At 53.4% G+C, this 17,763-nt stretch overlaps 10 protein-coding genes across 10 annotated transcripts; 5 read left to right on the forward strand and 5 right to left on the reverse strand.

The window, feature by feature from the left end:
• Positions 1-356: 356 nt before the first annotated feature.
• On the reverse strand, positions 357-847 carry LTS14_000338 (uncharacterized protein; the record flags this gene model as incomplete). Its single annotated transcript, XM_064833051.1, has 2 exons — positions 357-404; positions 434-847. 2 exons carry the CDS (start codon positions 845-847, stop codon positions 357-359), a joined length of 462 nt encoding a protein of 153 aa, XP_064699320.1.
• Positions 848-1,748: 901 nt separating this feature from the next.
• On the reverse strand, positions 1,749-2,426 carry LTS14_000339 (uncharacterized protein; the record flags this gene model as incomplete). Its single annotated transcript, XM_064833052.1, has 1 exon — positions 1,749-2,426. One exon carries the CDS (start codon positions 2,424-2,426, stop codon positions 1,749-1,751), a length of 678 nt encoding a protein of 225 aa, XP_064699321.1.
• A 549-nt stretch (positions 2,427-2,975) lies between these two features.
• On the reverse strand, positions 2,976-3,525 carry LTS14_000340 (uncharacterized protein; the record flags this gene model as incomplete). The annotated part of the gene is made up of 2 exons (XM_064833053.1): positions 2,976-3,391; positions 3,456-3,525. 2 exons carry the CDS (start codon positions 3,523-3,525, stop codon positions 2,976-2,978), a joined length of 486 nt encoding a protein of 161 aa, XP_064699322.1.
• Positions 3,526-4,375: 850 nt separating this feature from the next.
• Positions 4,376-5,685, forward strand: LTS14_000341 (uncharacterized protein; the record flags this gene model as incomplete). The annotated part of the gene is made up of 3 exons (XM_064833054.1): positions 4,376-4,940; positions 5,277-5,483; positions 5,567-5,685. The coding sequence occupies 3 exons, from the start codon at positions 4,376-4,378 to the stop codon at positions 5,683-5,685; spliced, it is 891 nt and encodes a 296-aa protein (XP_064699323.1).
• Positions 5,686-5,899: 214 nt separating this feature from the next.
• Positions 5,900-7,278, forward strand: RIB2 (DRAP deaminase; the record flags this gene model as incomplete). The annotated part of the gene is made up of 2 exons (XM_064833055.1): positions 5,900-6,136; positions 6,190-7,278. The coding sequence occupies 2 exons, from the start codon at positions 5,900-5,902 to the stop codon at positions 7,276-7,278; spliced, it is 1,326 nt and encodes a 441-aa protein (XP_064699324.1).
• Positions 7,279-8,057: 779 nt separating this feature from the next.
• LTS14_000343 (uncharacterized protein) lies at positions 8,058-9,884 on the forward strand (the record flags this gene model as incomplete). Its single annotated transcript, XM_064833056.1, has 1 exon — positions 8,058-9,884. One exon carries the CDS (start codon positions 8,058-8,060, stop codon positions 9,882-9,884), a length of 1,827 nt encoding a protein of 608 aa, XP_064699325.1.
• Positions 9,885-10,964: 1,080 nt separating this feature from the next.
• MRPL35 (mitochondrial 54S ribosomal protein YmL35) lies at positions 10,965-12,468 on the reverse strand (the record flags this gene model as incomplete). The annotated part of the gene is made up of 2 exons (XM_064833057.1): positions 10,965-11,833; positions 11,913-12,468. The coding sequence occupies 2 exons, from the start codon at positions 12,466-12,468 to the stop codon at positions 10,965-10,967; spliced, it is 1,425 nt and encodes a 474-aa protein (XP_064699326.1).
• A 151-nt stretch (positions 12,469-12,619) lies between these two features.
• yml6 (54S ribosomal protein yml6, mitochondrial) lies at positions 12,620-13,678 on the forward strand (the record flags this gene model as incomplete). Its single annotated transcript, XM_064833058.1, has 1 exon — positions 12,620-13,678. The coding sequence occupies one exon, from the start codon at positions 12,620-12,622 to the stop codon at positions 13,676-13,678; it is 1,059 nt and encodes a 352-aa protein (XP_064699327.1).
• A 1,000-nt stretch (positions 13,679-14,678) lies between these two features.
• Positions 14,679-16,399, reverse strand: omh4 (O-glycoside alpha-1,2-mannosyltransferase 4; the record flags this gene model as incomplete). The annotated part of the gene is made up of 2 exons (XM_064833059.1): positions 14,679-15,056; positions 15,158-16,399. 2 exons carry the CDS (start codon positions 16,397-16,399, stop codon positions 14,679-14,681), a joined length of 1,620 nt encoding a protein of 539 aa, XP_064699328.1.
• A 715-nt stretch (positions 16,400-17,114) lies between these two features.
• Positions 17,115-17,663, forward strand: LTS14_000347 (uncharacterized protein; the record flags this gene model as incomplete). Its single annotated transcript, XM_064833060.1, has 1 exon — positions 17,115-17,663. One exon carries the CDS (start codon positions 17,115-17,117, stop codon positions 17,661-17,663), a length of 549 nt encoding a protein of 182 aa, XP_064699329.1.
• Positions 17,664-17,763: the final 100 nt, after the last annotated feature.

Raw genomic sequence — 17,763 nt, forward strand, 5'->3', positions numbered from 1 at the left:
ACTCCCCGCACCCGGCTATATGGCTGTATGCATGCATCATGAATATGGAGATGTGCCAGGTTACTTTCAATGATATGTCGGCACTGCTCTCTGGTAGAGTGTTCTTCCGACCGCATAAGCGCGAGTCATGCCCATGCTTCCAAGGAGTTATAGTGCTTCGGCACTGCCTGTGACGAAGTGCGAGGTCACGAAACTGTCAGTCCATCAGTACCGAAGCCGAAGACCGTTTGGCTGTCGGTTGGGTAGATAACATCGCGATGCCCATCACATGTGCTATCGCAAATCCTGGAAGGTAAATTGGAGATGGACCTCCCCGCCGGATCAACAGGGGAATCCAAATGCTTGACATACTCCACCTACACCTCTTCTTCACCACTCAGGTTTCCCGCCGCGAATCGTGACCCCTTCGCTCGTTCCTCTCGGTGTTACTTACCCGCGCTCTCCATCGGTGTCCGTAGATAGCCTGCTGCTCCCACTCCGTGCGGTAGCGGAGGATATCATAATCGCTTGCTCGTGTCATGGCTGCATCGCGGTCCCATGTCGTCGTTGCCTCACTGACGTTCACGACCTGGACACCTCTGCTTTCCAACTTTTTGACGAACACTGGGCGAGAGAGAGCTTCGAAGCCGGCCATGTGAACGCTGATACGAGAGGGGGGAACATGAGCTGTATCGAGGAGATGATCGAGGGCCAGTGCATCGATGCCACTCACTGGTCCGACGACAAAGTGGTCGTCCGCGGCAATTGCCTTGGTGATGCGAGGCTCGTAGTAGTGCTTGAAGTACTCGTGGGACACCTCGAGCGGGCCTGATATCAATGCGACCCGAGGGTGGGTTGCCGCTGTCATGCCTCAAGCTTTGGAGCAGTCTTATCTCCCGATGAAAGGAGCATCGCCTCTTCTGCTATACTGTACTTCACACGACCGTTCCATACTGTCATGCTTCAGAGACATGGAGCAGCGACTGTATGTATGGTCGGCCATTGTTGCCTGTTGGTGCCTGCGGAATGGCTCCGCGCCTGTTCTATTCGACGATGCAAAGTCATGAAGTGGCACAGCTAGAAGCTCGGCACAATACAGTACACCATGCTCGAATATCTACCACCAGTCTTCACGGCCACAGCCGTCATCTTCGCTGTCCTCTCCATCTTCACAGGCGCTCAAGGCATCTTCGACCCTGTTGGCTTCGCGACCTCTTTTGGTCTGCCCTTTGACTATAGCAATATTGGGAAGTCATTCACCGCTGCTTCGGGACCGGAGAAGCAATCCCAGGACACTACATTATCCTACATAAGCCTGATGTCCGTCCGACAGCTCTTTACGGGCATCATTCTACTCGTCTTCGCCTACCAAAACAAGTGGACGGAAGTCGCGACTGTGCTTGCTATAATGGGGTTCCTCGTTGCAGGTACCGATGGCTTCTTTATTTATCATTCCGGGAGGACGAAGGGCGCCGTATTTCACGCGTTGCCCGGCGCTGCGATCGCAGGGCTCGCTATTGTCTTCTTGTCGATAGAGTAGAGACGGAATCCTGGTCTAGATTAGTGAGCTTGTTGATATGAGATTGCGTGGCTTGACCTTACACCATACCAGACTAAAGCAGCAGCAGGTCAGTTTTACGTGTCGTCCTCACTTCTTCACATCTTCACATCTTCCAATGCATTATGCACCGTGAAAATTGTCCGCTTGTCAGTATATCGACAGTGCAGGCCTCAGCATATCAGTTACCGCCGTAGTGGTCAATGAGGACTCAGCTCAACTTCGGCTCGCGCATCATACAATAGAGCGTAATCGCAGTCCCATCATCAGCACATTCCATCTCCCTCGCCATGTCAAATCCCATTTTCTCATAGATAGCCATGTTGGGCACGGCACGGCTGCTCTCCAGATAGCACTTCACGCCCTCGCGATCAGCCTGATCAATAACATGCTTGAAGAGCAGCTTCCCAATACCTCTGCCTTGCGCTTTTGGTAGCACAGTCACGATGTTGCAGAAATAGTATCCTTTTGCATCAGTCCAGAGTTGTTCTTGTGCCTCAGCCTGTCGCGCTTTCCAGATCCAGTAGCGCTGAACGTTCAGTCCACCCCGGCCGTACCACATATTCATTCGGACCTGAGAGAACCATAGCCACCAGTCGCCCGCCCAGTCATGCCAAATCAACGCCGTCTGCGAGGAGCGCGGAGGGAGCCAGCACGCCACACCCAGGACTTCACCGGTTGGATCGTCATTATCTTTGGCCACATGGAAGAGAGCATGGCTCATGCCCCATCTGCATCTAATGGCAAGGGAGACGGCATTTCGCTCAAAGGAGAAATTGTCTTTGTCGAACACCCAGTGGTTGTACGGATCGTCCTTGAAAGCCTGCTGGATACAAGTTACGGCTCCAGAGATATCCGCTTCCGTGAGGGTAGTGACTTGCACTAACATTATGAAGATAGTTCCTGGTCGAAGGTGTTCATACGGATGGCGATCTAAAAACATTTGGCGTTGCCGGCGCTAGAACACATAAGCTTCACACTAGTAACTCTAGTCTAGAGCAGGTAAATCATTGTGAAATTTAAAATCCCACGAATCTAGGCGTTAGGGCGTCACAATTCGACAAAGATGGTCACATGAACTGCCTGGAGAGCATGGTAGACACAGTCCACTGGCGTCTGTCAAGGTCCTTCCAAGTACAAACGACCTAATCCGTTCAAGGCGAGCATGGTGTAAGCAAGACAACTCGGCTTCGAGAATGACGGAAGACTACTGTGATGACTCCAGAATGGCGATGGTATCGGAGAGGTCGTTGAGATGGAGAAATGTGATCCAGAAATCATGCAGAGGAGCGTTGCTCTGATATTCATCGCACTATCTCGGCGTACAGGATGCTTGCGAACAACATACTGTATACCTCAACTCACACCACAGACCCTTCCGTGCTCGACATAGACCTCTGGTCTTCTTCCCTGCCTCCCGAGAGCCTCCCGGAACGATTCAGTAGACTGCATCTGCATCGGAAGCCCTCTTCGCCACATCAACGTAGTTGTACTCCTCCGCATCTAGTGCAACCCCCTTTGCGACATCAACGTAGTTGTACTCATCCGCGTCTGGGGCCACACGCTTAGCTACGTCGACATAGTTGTACTCGTCGGCGTCCGGGGCCACGCGCTTGGCTACGTCAAGGTAGTTGTAGTCATCCGCATCTGGTGCCACCCTCTCTGCGACATCAACGTGGTCGTACTCATCCGCGTCTGGGGCCACACGTTTGGCCACATCGACGTAATTGTACTCTTCAGCATCAGGAGCGACCCTCTTCGCCACATCAACATAATTGTACTCGTCAGCGTCGGGAGCGACCCGCTTGGCCACGTCGACATAATTGTACTGGTCCGCATCAGGCAAGATCTTGTCTTCATTCCATCTATCAGCCTGACCTCCAAAACTCAAGCGAGTGAGAGGAGATTTGCAGCTTACGAGGAATGGCAGCCCCCAGAGTGAATGAAGCGATGCTCAAGAGAGCGGCGGCGATTGTAGTGGCGTGCATGGTCGTCAAAAGTCGAGTTTGATTGTATCCTGATGTTGTTCTTGGTGATGTTCCTGGCGATCGGTTGTTACTTGGGTAGTCATCGAGGATATATGCTTTGAGTTCCGGAGCATACAGTCGCAAGAGCAGTCAGCTGTGTCGTCGCTGCGAGTCTGAGTACCGACAATGCTTGCTGGCCTCGGATATGACTAGTGGAGCCTGGACAGTCACACACCGGGAGGCTCTGGTCTCGTCTGGACGCTCTGTAACTGTCTGGTCGATCCCACGGAGCTCAGATTTTTCGGTCAAGAGACCTTGCCGGCTTTAATCGCCTCGCAGAGTGGCTTGCTCGATGTGCCGCCGGGTTCCTGTAGGTGTCCATAATTATCTCCAGAGCATTCAACATAACGGGCTTTCCAATTTCTTGTGCCTCAGTGGCCGTCTCAACAGTCTCACAGATAGGGCTCGAGCCTCCCGCGGTCTGATCTGGAATTTTGCAGCCACACAACCATCATTACTCTGCTGAATGCCACATTCGAGTTGCTTGCCAAGACTAAGTAGCGCAACACTGACTGTAAGGTCGTTAGTATGACTGTACTGACTTCGTGTCCGAAGAAGCCTGCTATACAGCATTCCGAGCATCAAGTTGTTACCGTTAACATGCCTTGACTAGACTATAGTGGGTTTATAGTCATGCTCCTGAGCACTGTCATGTCCTGTAACTGTTGTTGCTCTTGCGGTCTACATTTTCGTTCTCGCTGATTGTTGGCAGTCTGTATTACACCTTGAGAGAATTGTGCAGCAGCAAAACATCCACAGCATTTGGCCGACAAGTCAATCTGGATTGTATACTGCAGGAAGTCCCACCATCATGAAATCCTCCTATACCAAGATTGAGCATTCCCCCGATGACTCGGAAGCTCTCCTCACCCACCGCACAAGTGACGAGAGTAATCAGAGATGGCTTGACGAGTCTTTACAGAGACAAGCACGGCATCGTCAGGCCACGCCTAGAGTGAAAGTGGCGTTGACTGGATTGGTGGTACTGTTGATGGTCAACATCGTCCTGAGCGCTACGAATCTTGCTCAATGGCGTTCGAGAAGAGCGACTGCAGACCTAGGACTGTATTGTGAGCACCCCTGTCCAAACATGACCACGTCCAGTCCCGGGATTAGCAAGAGCAATGAAACAAGTTCTGACACAATCAATCGTACAACAGCGCCCGCACAAGTCGCTCTACAACCCCAAGCTAAGTTCATCGACGCCTCCTTCGGCGCCACGAACATCTATAAAGGATCCCGAAGTCCCAGACTAGATCGAGCTTGGCATGGCCTTTTCGAGAACCAGAATATTCGTGTAACGAAGGAGGAATTGGAGAAGGCGAATAAGACGTCCGTGGAGCTGGCGGATGGGAGTGGGTGGTATGGGGTACCCGGTAAGTTGTCCTCCTATAGGATAGTTCGGTGGTAGATCGGGATTGAGTAGCTTTCGGTTTCTCCTCGACATTATGCTAATAATGGTGGCGAGGGACGTAGAGGTGTATCATCTCTTGCATTGTTTGGTAAGCTTGTTGCAGGAAATTAGAAGTAATGATTCTTTGCTCAGCTGACTCTTGGGTACTCTTTAGAAAGCAATCAGACAACACATCTATGAAGACGAGTACGAACGTGATCCTACCATGGGGTTGTTCCACATAGGTACGCAGCTCACTCATCTCGCCGAAAGCACCCACCATCACCCACGCAACATATCACTGACGACCCGCAACTAGACCACTGCATCGACCAGCTCCGTCAGGAAGTCACGTGCAAAGCCGACGTTACATTGATTGGCTTCGAATGGGTACCCAACAACACCGATCCCTCCCCAGTGTTTCAAGGCTGGCACGAATGCAAGAACTTCGAAGCCATAGATGCGTGGGCGAAGGGGAGGAGATTCGATATCTTCGAGGATGAGTTGCTTGTCCATCCTACATTAGGTACGTCATCTTGTATTGTTGGAGCCCGCGTGAAGTTGTTGTTGTACGGGCATGCTGATAGACGTGTCTGCAGGCGTTTCAAGGCCGAGCAAGGACCATCATCACCATGGCGCTCACGCATAAACGAAGACACGTCGAGACGACAGTTGCTTTCCAGCTAACACTGTGCAAATCGTCACGGCTTCGGGTTTTCGTGGTGTAGGAGTACAGTAAAGGACAGTCATCCCCTCAAAGCATGGCAAAGAAGCATAAATTTAAGCTTTCAACCTAGACTTCTGACTTGAAGCACACGTATATGCAGCCTTGACATTCTGTTGCCATTCGCATATTTTGCATCCTCCACCCCATCAGCTCTGGCGCCATCGCCCCGTGTGCTCGCACACCTCTTGCGCCGGGGTCGCATTCCTGCTTCCGCCATGGCACTGACGACCGTCGAGCCTCCCGTCCAATCCACGAAATCCCTCGCTCCTCCACCTGATGTGATAACCACACCCTGCGACCCATGGCCTCGACCCTACTACCTCGAAGACAATCTCCGCAGAGTTGCGCCATACCACTTTACATACAACACAAACGTAAAAGAGCGATGGCGGGGGAGAGAGTTGTTGGACATCTTTCGCGAGGAGTTTCGTGACCGGCCGGAGGAGTATTATGTATGCTTGCAGTCGGCGATAGGATATTGTAATTATCTGACTGACACGTCCAGAAAGATGCCATAGATACGGGCAAGATCCAAGTCAACGGTCAATCGTCCACCCGCATCGCTCACGTCAAGAACGGCGATGTGATAAGTCATACTCTGCATCGCCATGAGCCGCCCGTGACAGCCCAGCCCATCGGTATCGTACATGAAGACGACGATATGATCGTCATCAATAAGCCTGCCGGTGTACCTGTTCACCCTGCAGGCCGCTACAATTACAACAGCGTGGTGGAAATTATGCGTGCGCAGAGGGGCCACCAATGGAACCCACTTCCTTGTAACCGCCTGGATCGACTGACGAGTGGGGTCATGTTTATCGGCAAGCATAAGAAGGCTGCGGAGGCGCTCACGGAACAGCTGATGGGCAGGACGGTGAGGAAGGAGTATGTGGCAAGGGTGAGAGGGGAGTTCCCAGCCGAGGATGTGGTTTGCGAGCAGCCGATCCTGCAGATCTCGCCGAAACTGGGGCTGAACAGAGTTCGTGCGAATGGCAAACAAGCCAAGACTGTGTTCAAGCGACTGGCGTACTATCCACCCAAACCTCCACAGCCGAACACCGACATAGAAGAAGGTCCTTCCAAACAAGGCTACTCCATCGTCCGCTGCCTCCCCCTTACAGGCCGCACCCACCAACTTCGCGTCCATCTCCAATTCCTTGGTCACCCTATAAGTAACGACCCCATTTACGCCAATCGCCGCGTCTTCGGCTCCGCTCTAGGCCACTCCGTAAGCACCTCAGATGACGACGAAGACATAATGACCCGCCTAGCCCGCATGGGCAAAGATGAAATCGCCGAAGCGGTCGCCTACGAAGACGAAATGGTGGCTGACTACAATGCCAAGAAAGCGGAGAAAATGACAGGAGAGTTGTGTGAGATTTGTGACACGCCGTTGTATTCCGACCCCGGTCCTCATGAGCTGGGGATTTATCTTCATGCGAAGAAGTATGCTGATGCGGATGGGAGATGGGGCTATGAGACGCCGTTACCTGCTTGGGCGCTACCGCCTGAGGGTGCTAAGGGACCTGTGGAAGTAACGAGTGAAAGTGATCCGGCGAAATTTGTTCAGGCTGAGGTCGATTTTATAGAGTAAAATAAAAGCATAGAATTGAACCGCGTCCTCGATCTGCAGTCAACTCCACAACTCAAAGTGTGGTGAGATGGTTGATGTATCTATCAAAAGTATGTTGAGCAGCTTGAAGAAACTCCAGCACTGCGGGAGTACTCGCGGCCTAGTCACCCCTTCCAACTTACCATAGCTTCTTCTACGTTGACGCTATCGAGGCATGTCACCTAGGTCTGCTGCTAGACCTAGTGCCATGCGGACTTCTGCAAGGCCTTGATGCGCAAGTACAAGTCTGGCCATTGCATCGTGATCACGTAGTGGCCGCTTCGCATATGCGAGGCTTGTAGAGGATCGGCTTTAACACGCAATACGAATAGGAACAAAGAGTGGATGATCCCAGAGCATATAAGGACTGCTAAAGTAGCACAAACCCCAATATCTTTTTAGCTACGTTCAAACGCAAGCCAACGGTTTCCGACAATGGCACACACTAAAAGTGGTCGGGATCGAATAACGACGCGACTGTAACAAAGAATAACAAGGTCATGCAGAGTCCTCTGCTTCAAGTATGAATCTCATTTTGCTTCCATCTGGGGTTTCATGCTCTATTCACTTGACCTCTATTTATCAATGTAATCATCAATACCGTCATCATTCAGTGGAGTTAGCTGCTTCCGTATGTGGCTGAATCATCGCCTTGATAGCGAAGGCCTAGGCCCTCCCCCCCCTTTCGTATGGCTTCGATGTGCTCTGAACTGCAAGTTGCAGGTCCATAACCATGAGTTTGCGCTGACATGACCGCAACGATGGGATATCTCGACCTATACAACGAGTTGCTGCGATTGGGAGCATCGCACCCTACATCAATCTCAATCGCATCCGCACTTGCGCTGGTCACCACGATCATAATATTATGGCAGTCATTCCAAGCACGGCGCCCTTTGCAAGACCGCAGAATCTTCCTTCCAGACTCGAAAGCGAAGGCGCTACCAGTCCTCATTGTAGGTGCCGGTCCAACAGGACTAACTCTTGCCAGCCTGCTCGCTCGCTACGGAGTACCTTTCCGAATTATCGAAAAGAAACCGGCTTTATCAAAGTGGACCAAAGCAACGAATCTTATGCAGCGGAATCAGGAAGTTATGTTTGCTCTCGGACTGCAGCGACAGTTGGAGGCGGTCAGCGGCCATATGAGCCGGTTGATGGTACTAGCCTACGGAACGTGTTTTGGTCCAAGGACTATGTATCTGAAAGAAACGCCCTTCCACAAAGTTTTGCTCTGTGGTCAGCATAATTACGAGCGTATACTGGCAGAAGACCTTGAGAGCAGAGGAATCGAGATCGAATTCACAACCAAGCTGTCTGGTCTGACACAAGGCAGTGACTCTGTTGTGGCGAAGCTGATGTGCGGTAACGAAGAGGAGCAGGGTGCTTTCAGCTATGTGGTCGGCTGTGATGGGTACGCTGGCGTTACGAAAACGTGGACCAAGCTCGATTTTCAAACGACAAAGACCGGGGTCGGTATACGCCAGATTGACTGCCATCTCAAGTGGAAGCGTCTGGAGACTGCCGAGCAAATGTGGCTTCTTTACTTCGACCGCGGCTTTGCAGCAATCATCCCACTGCCTGAGCAAACATGGAGGATCCTCTTCGTCCAACCAAAGGAGGACTTCCCGCAGCGTGACCCAACACTGAACGAAATGCAGACGGAATTGCGCCAAGTCTCTGGAGATGACAGTGTCCAGCTCAGCCTTCCGCAGTGGTTCAGCTATACTGATCTATCCATGGGTATTGGGCCTGGAATGATCGACGGCAGGATCATTCTTGCGGGCGATGTCAGCAATCCCATTCTTCCGAATGGTGGTCAAGGCATGAACACAGGTATTGGTGATGCATTCAACCTGGGATGGAAGCTCGCAGCTGTCTATAAGCACAGTGCGCCAACGGCCTTACTTGCTACTTATGATGAAGAACGGCATGCTCTACGGAAGACACTGCAAGTTGCGCAGTACAACAGCCTGAAATATACCACTCTATATACACCGTATCTAATGCAATTGGCATTCAGATGGTTTGCCGAGCCCCTGCTGAATGCGGGAGGGGAATTCGCAATGGCAAAAGCTTTCAGTGAACTCACCATCAACGTTCGTTCTAGCTCCCTCTCGATAGAAAAACAACGGAGCTCGGGAGTGCGAGCCGGCGATCGTGCGTTGGACGCGGCAGTCGTCGATGGCACAGCTACCATCAATATCTACGACATCATCTATCGAGGTGGTTGGACCTTGCTTGCCTTCACCGGGAGAGCATCTTACAACGGAAACCAGCAGGTCCTCTCTGCATTACAGATGCTCCCCGAAACGCCATTGGCAGCTTTCATCATTTCCACACAAGCGGCGACGGTCTCGCATTTCCAAGTCCTCTACGATCTGGACGAGGTAGCTCACCGGGTGTACGGTGTTTTCCGGCCAACCATCTATCTCGTTCGACCGGACGGGCACGTCGCCGTCCGTATCAGGCCGAGTCAGATGAACGCGCTGCTGGAATTCATGCGCGTGTGGATACCGGATGCGTCGCAGGCCTTCGTGGTGCCAACAGCGCCTGCTAAGAAGATCCCACAGAAATATCGCGAGAATTGATGATGGTGTGTCCTCTTTGTCGTCGACCGTTCAAGACTAATCCGGAGGCCAATGCATCTGATCGAGATAGAGCCGTACCGGATTCCACTCGCTATCTGGTATATTTCCCGTACTGGTCCGCCCGCGTAGCCCGGTCGAGCCTCCACCACAACTTCATCAGACAGCGGGACGATGCTGATACTGAACGCTTGCCCAGGATAAGTCGCCAAGCCCTTTATACTGGCATGGAATTCCCCGACCGCCATGCCATGTCCTCATTCTTGACGTATATGAGCTCTGAGGCCAAGTCAACGCATTTCTTTCGGCGGCTCTTCACTCCACTGACCAGAGCACGCATCAAAAGGATACGATGTCCAGCCGGAAGAAGCGGCGTACCTCCCACTCTCGAAGGCCAGAATATACCTCAACCAGCGCCGACCTAGCGCATCGGACGAAATCAAACCTTGGACTTTCCACTTTCCCTGCCACATCTGACAAGGCATTGCCTACCGTAATCGGTGTGGAGTTCAATCGAGGTAGTGACCCGCTGCTCTTTAGAAGGGAAGGACCAGACCGTCCCCGAGAGCAGACAGTGGGGACAGGCAATCCATCCAGGTCAGCCGACTGTACGGGGGCGTCCAGGAGTGTGCAAGTCCGTTTGTAGATATCGAGACACTAGGCGAGATGCTTCCCACCTCGGGCCAACGCTAATGGGGTCCGTAGATCGAGTCGAGGAATCTCGTCTTCCGCGGGCAGCGTGCCGCAAGTGAGGTGCTTCTTGCTCCGTAAAAGCAGCTCGAATGATGGCGAGAAAGGTCGTTTCATGGAGGCATCTGATCAGGAAAACGAGTCGGAGCCACGAGGCCGATCGATTCGTGCTACCACAAAACGCTCACAACAATGATGCAGGATGTACCGACAGTGTGAAGTTTGCTTCGGTGGAAAAATGATGGGTGTTACTGGGGGACGCGTACACGTATAATATACATAGAGAGCAGTTCAATACTCTTCCCCCAATCCCCTAAGCCATCTCACTTCCATCCCATCCCCCAGCCCACCCATCCTCTCGCCTACTCGCGCTTGAAAAAATGAAAAATAATACTACCGGTACCGCCCCCCCTCCTTCCTAGCATAAGGCAACGGCTCAATCCTCTTTCGCTTAAACTCAACATCCCATCCCACGATCCCAGCCCTCTGCATCACCCCCTCCATACTACCATCCCATTTCGTGCGGAAGAGATCCACGCCCACAGGCTGCAGGGCGAAACGGTCGACTAGACTTCGGAGTTTGAAGCCGAGGCGGGTGGAGTATTTGGGTTCGTCTCGAATAGCTGCGGCGTCGAGGGGGATGCCAGGCGATGTAGAGTCCGTGGCGGTGTTGACGGATGGTGATTGTGATTGTGATTGTGGTTGTGATTGTGCTTGTGCTTGTGATTGTGATCGTGATTGTTGCGCTTGTTGTAAAATAAACACGCTCATGCGTTGGTACGGAGCACCCTTCTGCGCCCAAGCGGGCAACCATGGCAAGACGACCTGATCGTCACCTAGCTGACCGAGCTGCACCCTCGTATCCGTCGGACTTATCGGGATGTTGACGGCGAGGAAATGACAGCGGTAGTCGAAGCCGTCCTTTTCCACATTCGGCACGTCCGCGTTCACGACCGCGATAGTGACGAGTCTCGTGCCTTTGTCGTAGGGTTGGATGTACAGGGTCGGTGCGTTCTCGCTCAGGGCCGAGTCGACGAAGTCACCGTGCTGGATGCGTTTGAGGCGGGGGAGTCGCGGGGTGTTGTCGATGGAGCTGGGTTTCATGATGGGGAAGGCGAGGTCGGTGGAGACGGTGGGGTCGATGGTGGGGAGGACGTCGGGGATGACGTTCATTTGCGTGATGCGTTGCATGAGGATCAGGCGTTTGTAGGCGCGCCATTGTTTGTCGGCTAGGTGGCGGTAGATGGGTTTCGACATGTCGCCTGCCAATTCAATCATATTCAATCAGTAAAGAGTCGTCCACACAGACATGTAGATCATAGTGGGATGGTGTTGTCTCACCCTGCCCATCCTCAAATGTCTTCTTCACAATCGGATCATTAATATCGGCCTGGATCTTCAATTCCTCCAATGAAGTCAGCATGCTCCGCACCCGATTCTCATGCCTCCATGCATACTCCGGCGGCACACTCTTCTGCCTCAGTCGCTCGATACGTTCCCGCTGCTGCTGGATCGCGCCCAGCTTCTCATCCCTGTCTTCTTTCAGATACGCACGTGCTTCCTGGAAGCATTGGTAGGGGAGTTGCGAGAAGGGGATTTGGGTTGTGGAAGCCATGGCTGCGCGGCGGCGGCGGGAACCGATGGGGACGCGGCGTTGGTGATGGAGGAGTTGAGTCTCGGCATGGCGGGTGGAGACGGTGTAGGGATCTCGTTGCTGTTGTTGTTGTTGGGCGGGTGGAGGGGCATCATTGGGGGGTGGTGGTGGTGGTGTCTGCTGCTCGACTTCGAGACGTGAGGGCGGTGTGGTAGAGAAGGTGCGGATGTGCAATGCTTTGTGGGTGTGACGGGAGCATTGAAGGCATTGCGTGAGTGGTCGTGCCATCTTGTCCATAGCCATGATATTGAAGAATGATGACCTGAATATCACAGTGATGCTGTCCTGCTCTCCCCCGAACATTTTGCGGTGTTCACGAGTCACGACTTCACCCCCGAGATGCACAATATCCATTCACTTCGCAATAATCACCATCTCGTGACATAGCACCGAAATGTCAGCCAAACGACTAAAGACAACGGCAGATACTCTCATCAACAGCAGTAGTAATAGCAATAGATGGACGGCCCACACGCGACAATGTTTCGTTCGCAGTCTAACCACGCAAACAACAACCACTTCACCTAATGCAACCATCGCGCAAGCCTACGCGGATGCCCAGCTCGCCTCTACCTCAACAGCCGCCACGCTACAAGACCGCCCAACCATCCCACCACCACCATCAAAACTCCCCCAACCAACCAGATTCCACCCCCAACAACAAAAAAACCCCTTCGCCCGCACAGCCACCCTAACCACCCACGCCTTCCCCTCCCTCGAACCCACCTCCCTCGCCACCTACCCGTCGACACACCTCCTCCTCCCCCTCCGAAAAGACATCCTCCACCGCGCCATCGTCTACGAAGGCGACGCCACCCGCCAAGGCACCGCCAACACCAAAACCCGCTACGAGATCCACGGCTCCAACCGCAAAGTCCGACCGCAAAAGGGCACGGGTTCCGCGCGCTTAGGGGACAAGAAAAGTCCCATGCTAAGAGGAGGCGGGGTGGCTTTTGGACCGCGGCCGAGGGATTTCAGTACGAGGTTGCAGAGGAAGGTGTATGATTTGGCGTGGCGCACGGCGCTGAGTTGGCGGTATAAGCAGGGGGAATTGATCTGCGTGGAGGATCTTGCCGAGTTAACGGACGTGCATGAAAATAGTGCGGACCGCTACCTCCGGGACTTCCTCACGCATAATAAACTAGGCCACCAGCACGGCCGTACACTCTTCATCACACTGGAGCGACGAGAGATGCTGTTCGCGGCTTTCGAGGCGGAGGGTATGGGACGCGAGGGCCGGGCGTTGGAGGTGGTGGAGGTGGATGTGAAGGATTTGTTGGAGATGGGGAGGGTGGTGGTGGAAAGGGATGCGTTGGAGTGGATGTTTGTGGAGCATGAGGGGGATTTGGGGGCGGGGGAGCAGTTGGTGCAGTGGGAGAAGGGGAGGGGGAGGACAGTGGGGGGGAAGAGGGTGGGGAGGGAGAAGGTGGTGGGTGGGGCTGGGGATGTATAGAGCAGGGTTCTATCATCGCATTGATTTGTGGTTGGCCCCAGACGAAGCTTGCAAGTGGGTCGTCCACGATGGCTACCAATGCTCGGTTTTCATGGGGACGGAAAGATCCAACGCTCTCTATCTCCAGTACAGAAAGTCGCCCTGTCAATGACCCGAGATATACTCAAAAAAGCAGCCTACTCACCTCCTCACTTACCACCAGAGTATCAACGAAAAGGGCCCCGCGAATTGGTGCGGAAACTCCTACCCATCGACCATACTGCGCGCACGAGTCTTCAAGCCACACACACACACAAGCGCCGTCAGGGATATTGCAGTCGGGGCAGGATTTCCCGTGACGCGGGGTGCGATCACCGGCGCTCTGTACGCATTTTAGAATTCTGAGTGTCTTAGGGTGCTGGGGGTTGCAAAAACGGTACATGGGTGCTGATGATCCACTGCTCTCCGCGAGGGAAGTCTGAAGGACTCGAGTCGTTAAAGGTGAGAGGGGGGGGGCGGGTGATAACGAGGATGACGGGGAAGAAGAAGAAGAAGAGATGGCTCGTGTGTAAGGACGTGGCGGTGGGAACGGGGACACGGTAGATATTTCAGATGAAAAGTCACCCGAGTTGGTTTTTCCACGACTGAAGATGGAGATATATAAGTCAAGTCAATCATAATCTACTTGTTCAGAGATCTTACCTAAGTCAATGGCACGAGTAAGAGGTTGGGACTGGGGGTGGGGATCAGATGAGTGATAAGGTAACAAGCGAGTCCCGGCCTGGGGAGAGTGGTTGGATGGCAAAGTTGCGGAGAGTTGGAAGATGCGTACGACGCTGAACTACTCCACAGGTAAATCAAATCAGAACCGGACGGACTCCAGATGATATGCTATGCGTAAACGCTACCAACCCTTCTCCCCATCCCAGCTCGACAATGGACAAAGTATCTACAACCCCCTTGCCTCCACGCACACTCAACACACATTAACCCCCTCCCCCTTATATATATATCCCCGCCACTACTCCCGCCCCTTAGGCGTAACAAACCCCCCCGCAATCTCCACCCACTCGGGAATACAACTCCCCTCCTTCCCCTCCACATCCACCACATCCGTATCACACCTACACCGACAACCCACTCCATTCTCCTTCTCCCCATCCCATTTAGCCCAATACTCATCCTCCTCCCTCATAGCCTTCTCCCCGGCACCCCGATCCTTGAAAGAATGGAGAGTAGTCTGCTCCAAGTAAGGTTCCCGTGGCAATTGACGGGCCGGGGCGTTGGCGGGGCAGTGTTGGATGGTGGTGTGGCGGTAGCCGAAGTCGCGGAAGTAGTGGATATCCGCCGGGGATAAGAGGGCGCCGGCGGCGAGGGAGTGGATGGGTGCATCGCCCCACTAAGCATCACACCAAACCCATCAAGTCAGCAAATGCAGATTCAAATTCTCAAACCCAGCATTGAGTTTTCCAATGGGGGAAGATATATAGAAAGACTCACCCGCTCCATCCAAAACCCCCCACTCCGATCCATCATCTCGAAAAACTCCTCATACAACCGACTGCGAAAGAAATCCAACCGGGCAATCTCGAAATTCGACCAGAAATGACACATATTATACACCTCCCCCTCCATCGCCTCGGGATCAATCTCCGGGATCGTGCCCGCCCCCGGTTCCGTCCGCAAAATATCCTCCGGCAAAGGCTTCTGTCGATCCGCATACTTGGGGTCATCTTTAGGAAGATCCTCGAGTTTCGCATCCTTTTTCGCCGTCCCGTCTTGATTGAACCCTTCTTTGGGCTCGACGAACATTTCCCAGAGGCCCTGGGAGGTGAGGTTGTGTGTGCGTTTGAAGGCGCTGGCGTAGCGGAAGATATTCGGCACCGTCTCCTTCAGCTCCTTCACCGCAATGGTGAAGCCGTAGGTTTTGTTCGAGCGGGCCATGTGGAGGAAGGGGTCGTAGGTGATGTCGCAGAAGTATTTGATTTCGGGTTCCACGCGCCAGTACCATTCGTATTTCTGCAGCAGTTCGTGCTTGTAGAAGAAGCCGGAGTAGAAGCGGCACATGTGGTGGTAAGACTCCATGCCGCCGTACATGATGGCCGCGTCGCCTTGCTTGCGGATGCCTTCTTTGGCTACGTTCATGTCGGTCCATTCGGGGTAGCCCCAGTGCTCGGGGCCTATGCGGCCGAACTCTACGGTTCCCGAGGTGTGGTTGAGGATGGTCTCTTTGAAGGTGCTGTTGAATTCGCCGTCGTTGAGGAAGACGTAGGGGTAGTTGAACCAGCGATTGAAATGCCGCTCCACGCTCTTAATGCTCTCCAACACCCCGTCCAACTCTTTGTTCCTCGCCAGCACCACAAACGCCGCGTTCGCCCGGGGCGCATCTTTTTGTACATTCGGGTCTAGACATCCCGTCACGAAGACTTTATCATGCTTCTCGCTGATCTTGCGGATACTCGGTGGTGCTCCCGCGGGTATTAATCGTCCAGCAGGGTTGTTGGGATGTCGCACGAAGAGGAGGAGTATTAAGAGTAATACCAAGACGGGAAAGAGGAGGACGAGGTATAGGGGGACGCTGACTTTGCTGTTGCCTCTTATGCGGATCCGTTTCCGGAAGAAGGATAATCTTTGGGGCACTTGGGCGGTTGCGTCTTTGAGGGAGAGGTTTTGTAGTGCTTTTAGTGTCGGCATTTGCTCGGTGGAGGGGAGTCGTTTCTGCACGGCGCGGAGGTAGTCCATGGTCGCTTATGTGTATGGCCCGCAGAGGGGCGGAGGTGAGGTTCGTGGTCAGTCGGGGGTGGGTAGTGGGTAGTGGGTAGTGGGGACCGGGCTTGGGGTGGGCGAATAGGGCGGCGCAATGCGGTGGTCCGCAGGTAGTGGTGGAAGCGAGCGACTAGGGTGAGTCTGAGTCAAGGATGATGCCGTGGCTTGCTTCCTATCCAGCCCAGCAATCGTCTCGTCGTGTATCTCGTGACTATATCTCGTGACTGTATCTGGTGTGGTGGTCAAGACTTGAGGCTGAAGTGGCTTGTCGAGTCTCGCCTGTCGCCAAAAGTCTCAAAGGAGGTGCCTGCAGGTCCCTCGAGCTTTCCTAAGCAATTCTTGGCACCTTCCTATCTGGAGTGCGATGTTTCAAAAGTTCCCAGGCAAGTGCAATGGCGATACTCTCGTCTACAAGGCATGAACAAGTGGCAGTATATCATTATCATTACACTTCTCCTCCTCGTCAAACCGCCCATCTGGCGAACAACAGCCACTAGCGAGCGAAGCTTCGACGCTTGCGTAAGTGGCTCTTGGCGCGTCAAGGGTTTCACGGCAGGCACAATTCTCAATTCGACCTTCACCTCCACGCCAAGCACGAACACACCTTTCACATCTACACCGTAGTCGAGTAGATGGAAAGCAAGGTGGACCCAACCATGAGATAGAACGGCACATCATTTGTCCGAGCAGCATGGCCGGCAAAATCAAAGCAAAAGACCTCAGCTACGACTCCAGCCTACCGCCCTTCCTGCAGCGTCTCCACGATCAGAAAGCCGGCCGAGGCGATCAGGACCTGCATGAACGGCAGCTTGCTCGCCCTAAGCGAGATAAGAATGCTGATGAAGACGATGGGCCGACGGTGGTGGATGAGAGTGGGGATGTGGTGAGCAAAGACGAGCTTGAGAAACTCAATGCTGATGCTATTGGTGGTGATAGTCCCGGTGAGGACGTGGGAGGGAGTGTTTCAGGTGACTTGGGGAAAGGTGATGGTGGTGATGGAGTAGAAGAAGTGCGGGCTTCTGGTGCGCTGCCTGTAGATGGTGGGAAGAAAGATGACGCGAAGGTGTCAACGGGACTTGGAGCGAGGAAGAGGAAGGCGGGGAAGGTCGTTGGGGAGGAGAAAGACATCGATGCACCTTGCGATGATGGCCCGACAAGCAAGAACAAGGCCACGTCGAAGTCAAAGAAAAAGAAAGTGAAGCCCGTCAAGCTTGCTTTCGATCACGGTGATGAAGGTTGAACGACTCTGGCCTGGACTTGACTGGTCGGGCTATCAGACTAATACACAACATCAACATGAAGTCTTTCGCCGAAAGCAAGCTTCCTCTGAGCATAGAAAT

This window comes from Recurvomyces mirabilis, assembly GCF_035927965.1.
Source record: "Recurvomyces mirabilis strain CCFEE 5264 chromosome Unknown scaffold_1, whole genome shotgun sequence".
NCBI classification, from domain to species: Eukaryota; Fungi; Ascomycota; class Dothideomycetes; order Mycosphaerellales; family Teratosphaeriaceae; genus Recurvomyces; species Recurvomyces mirabilis.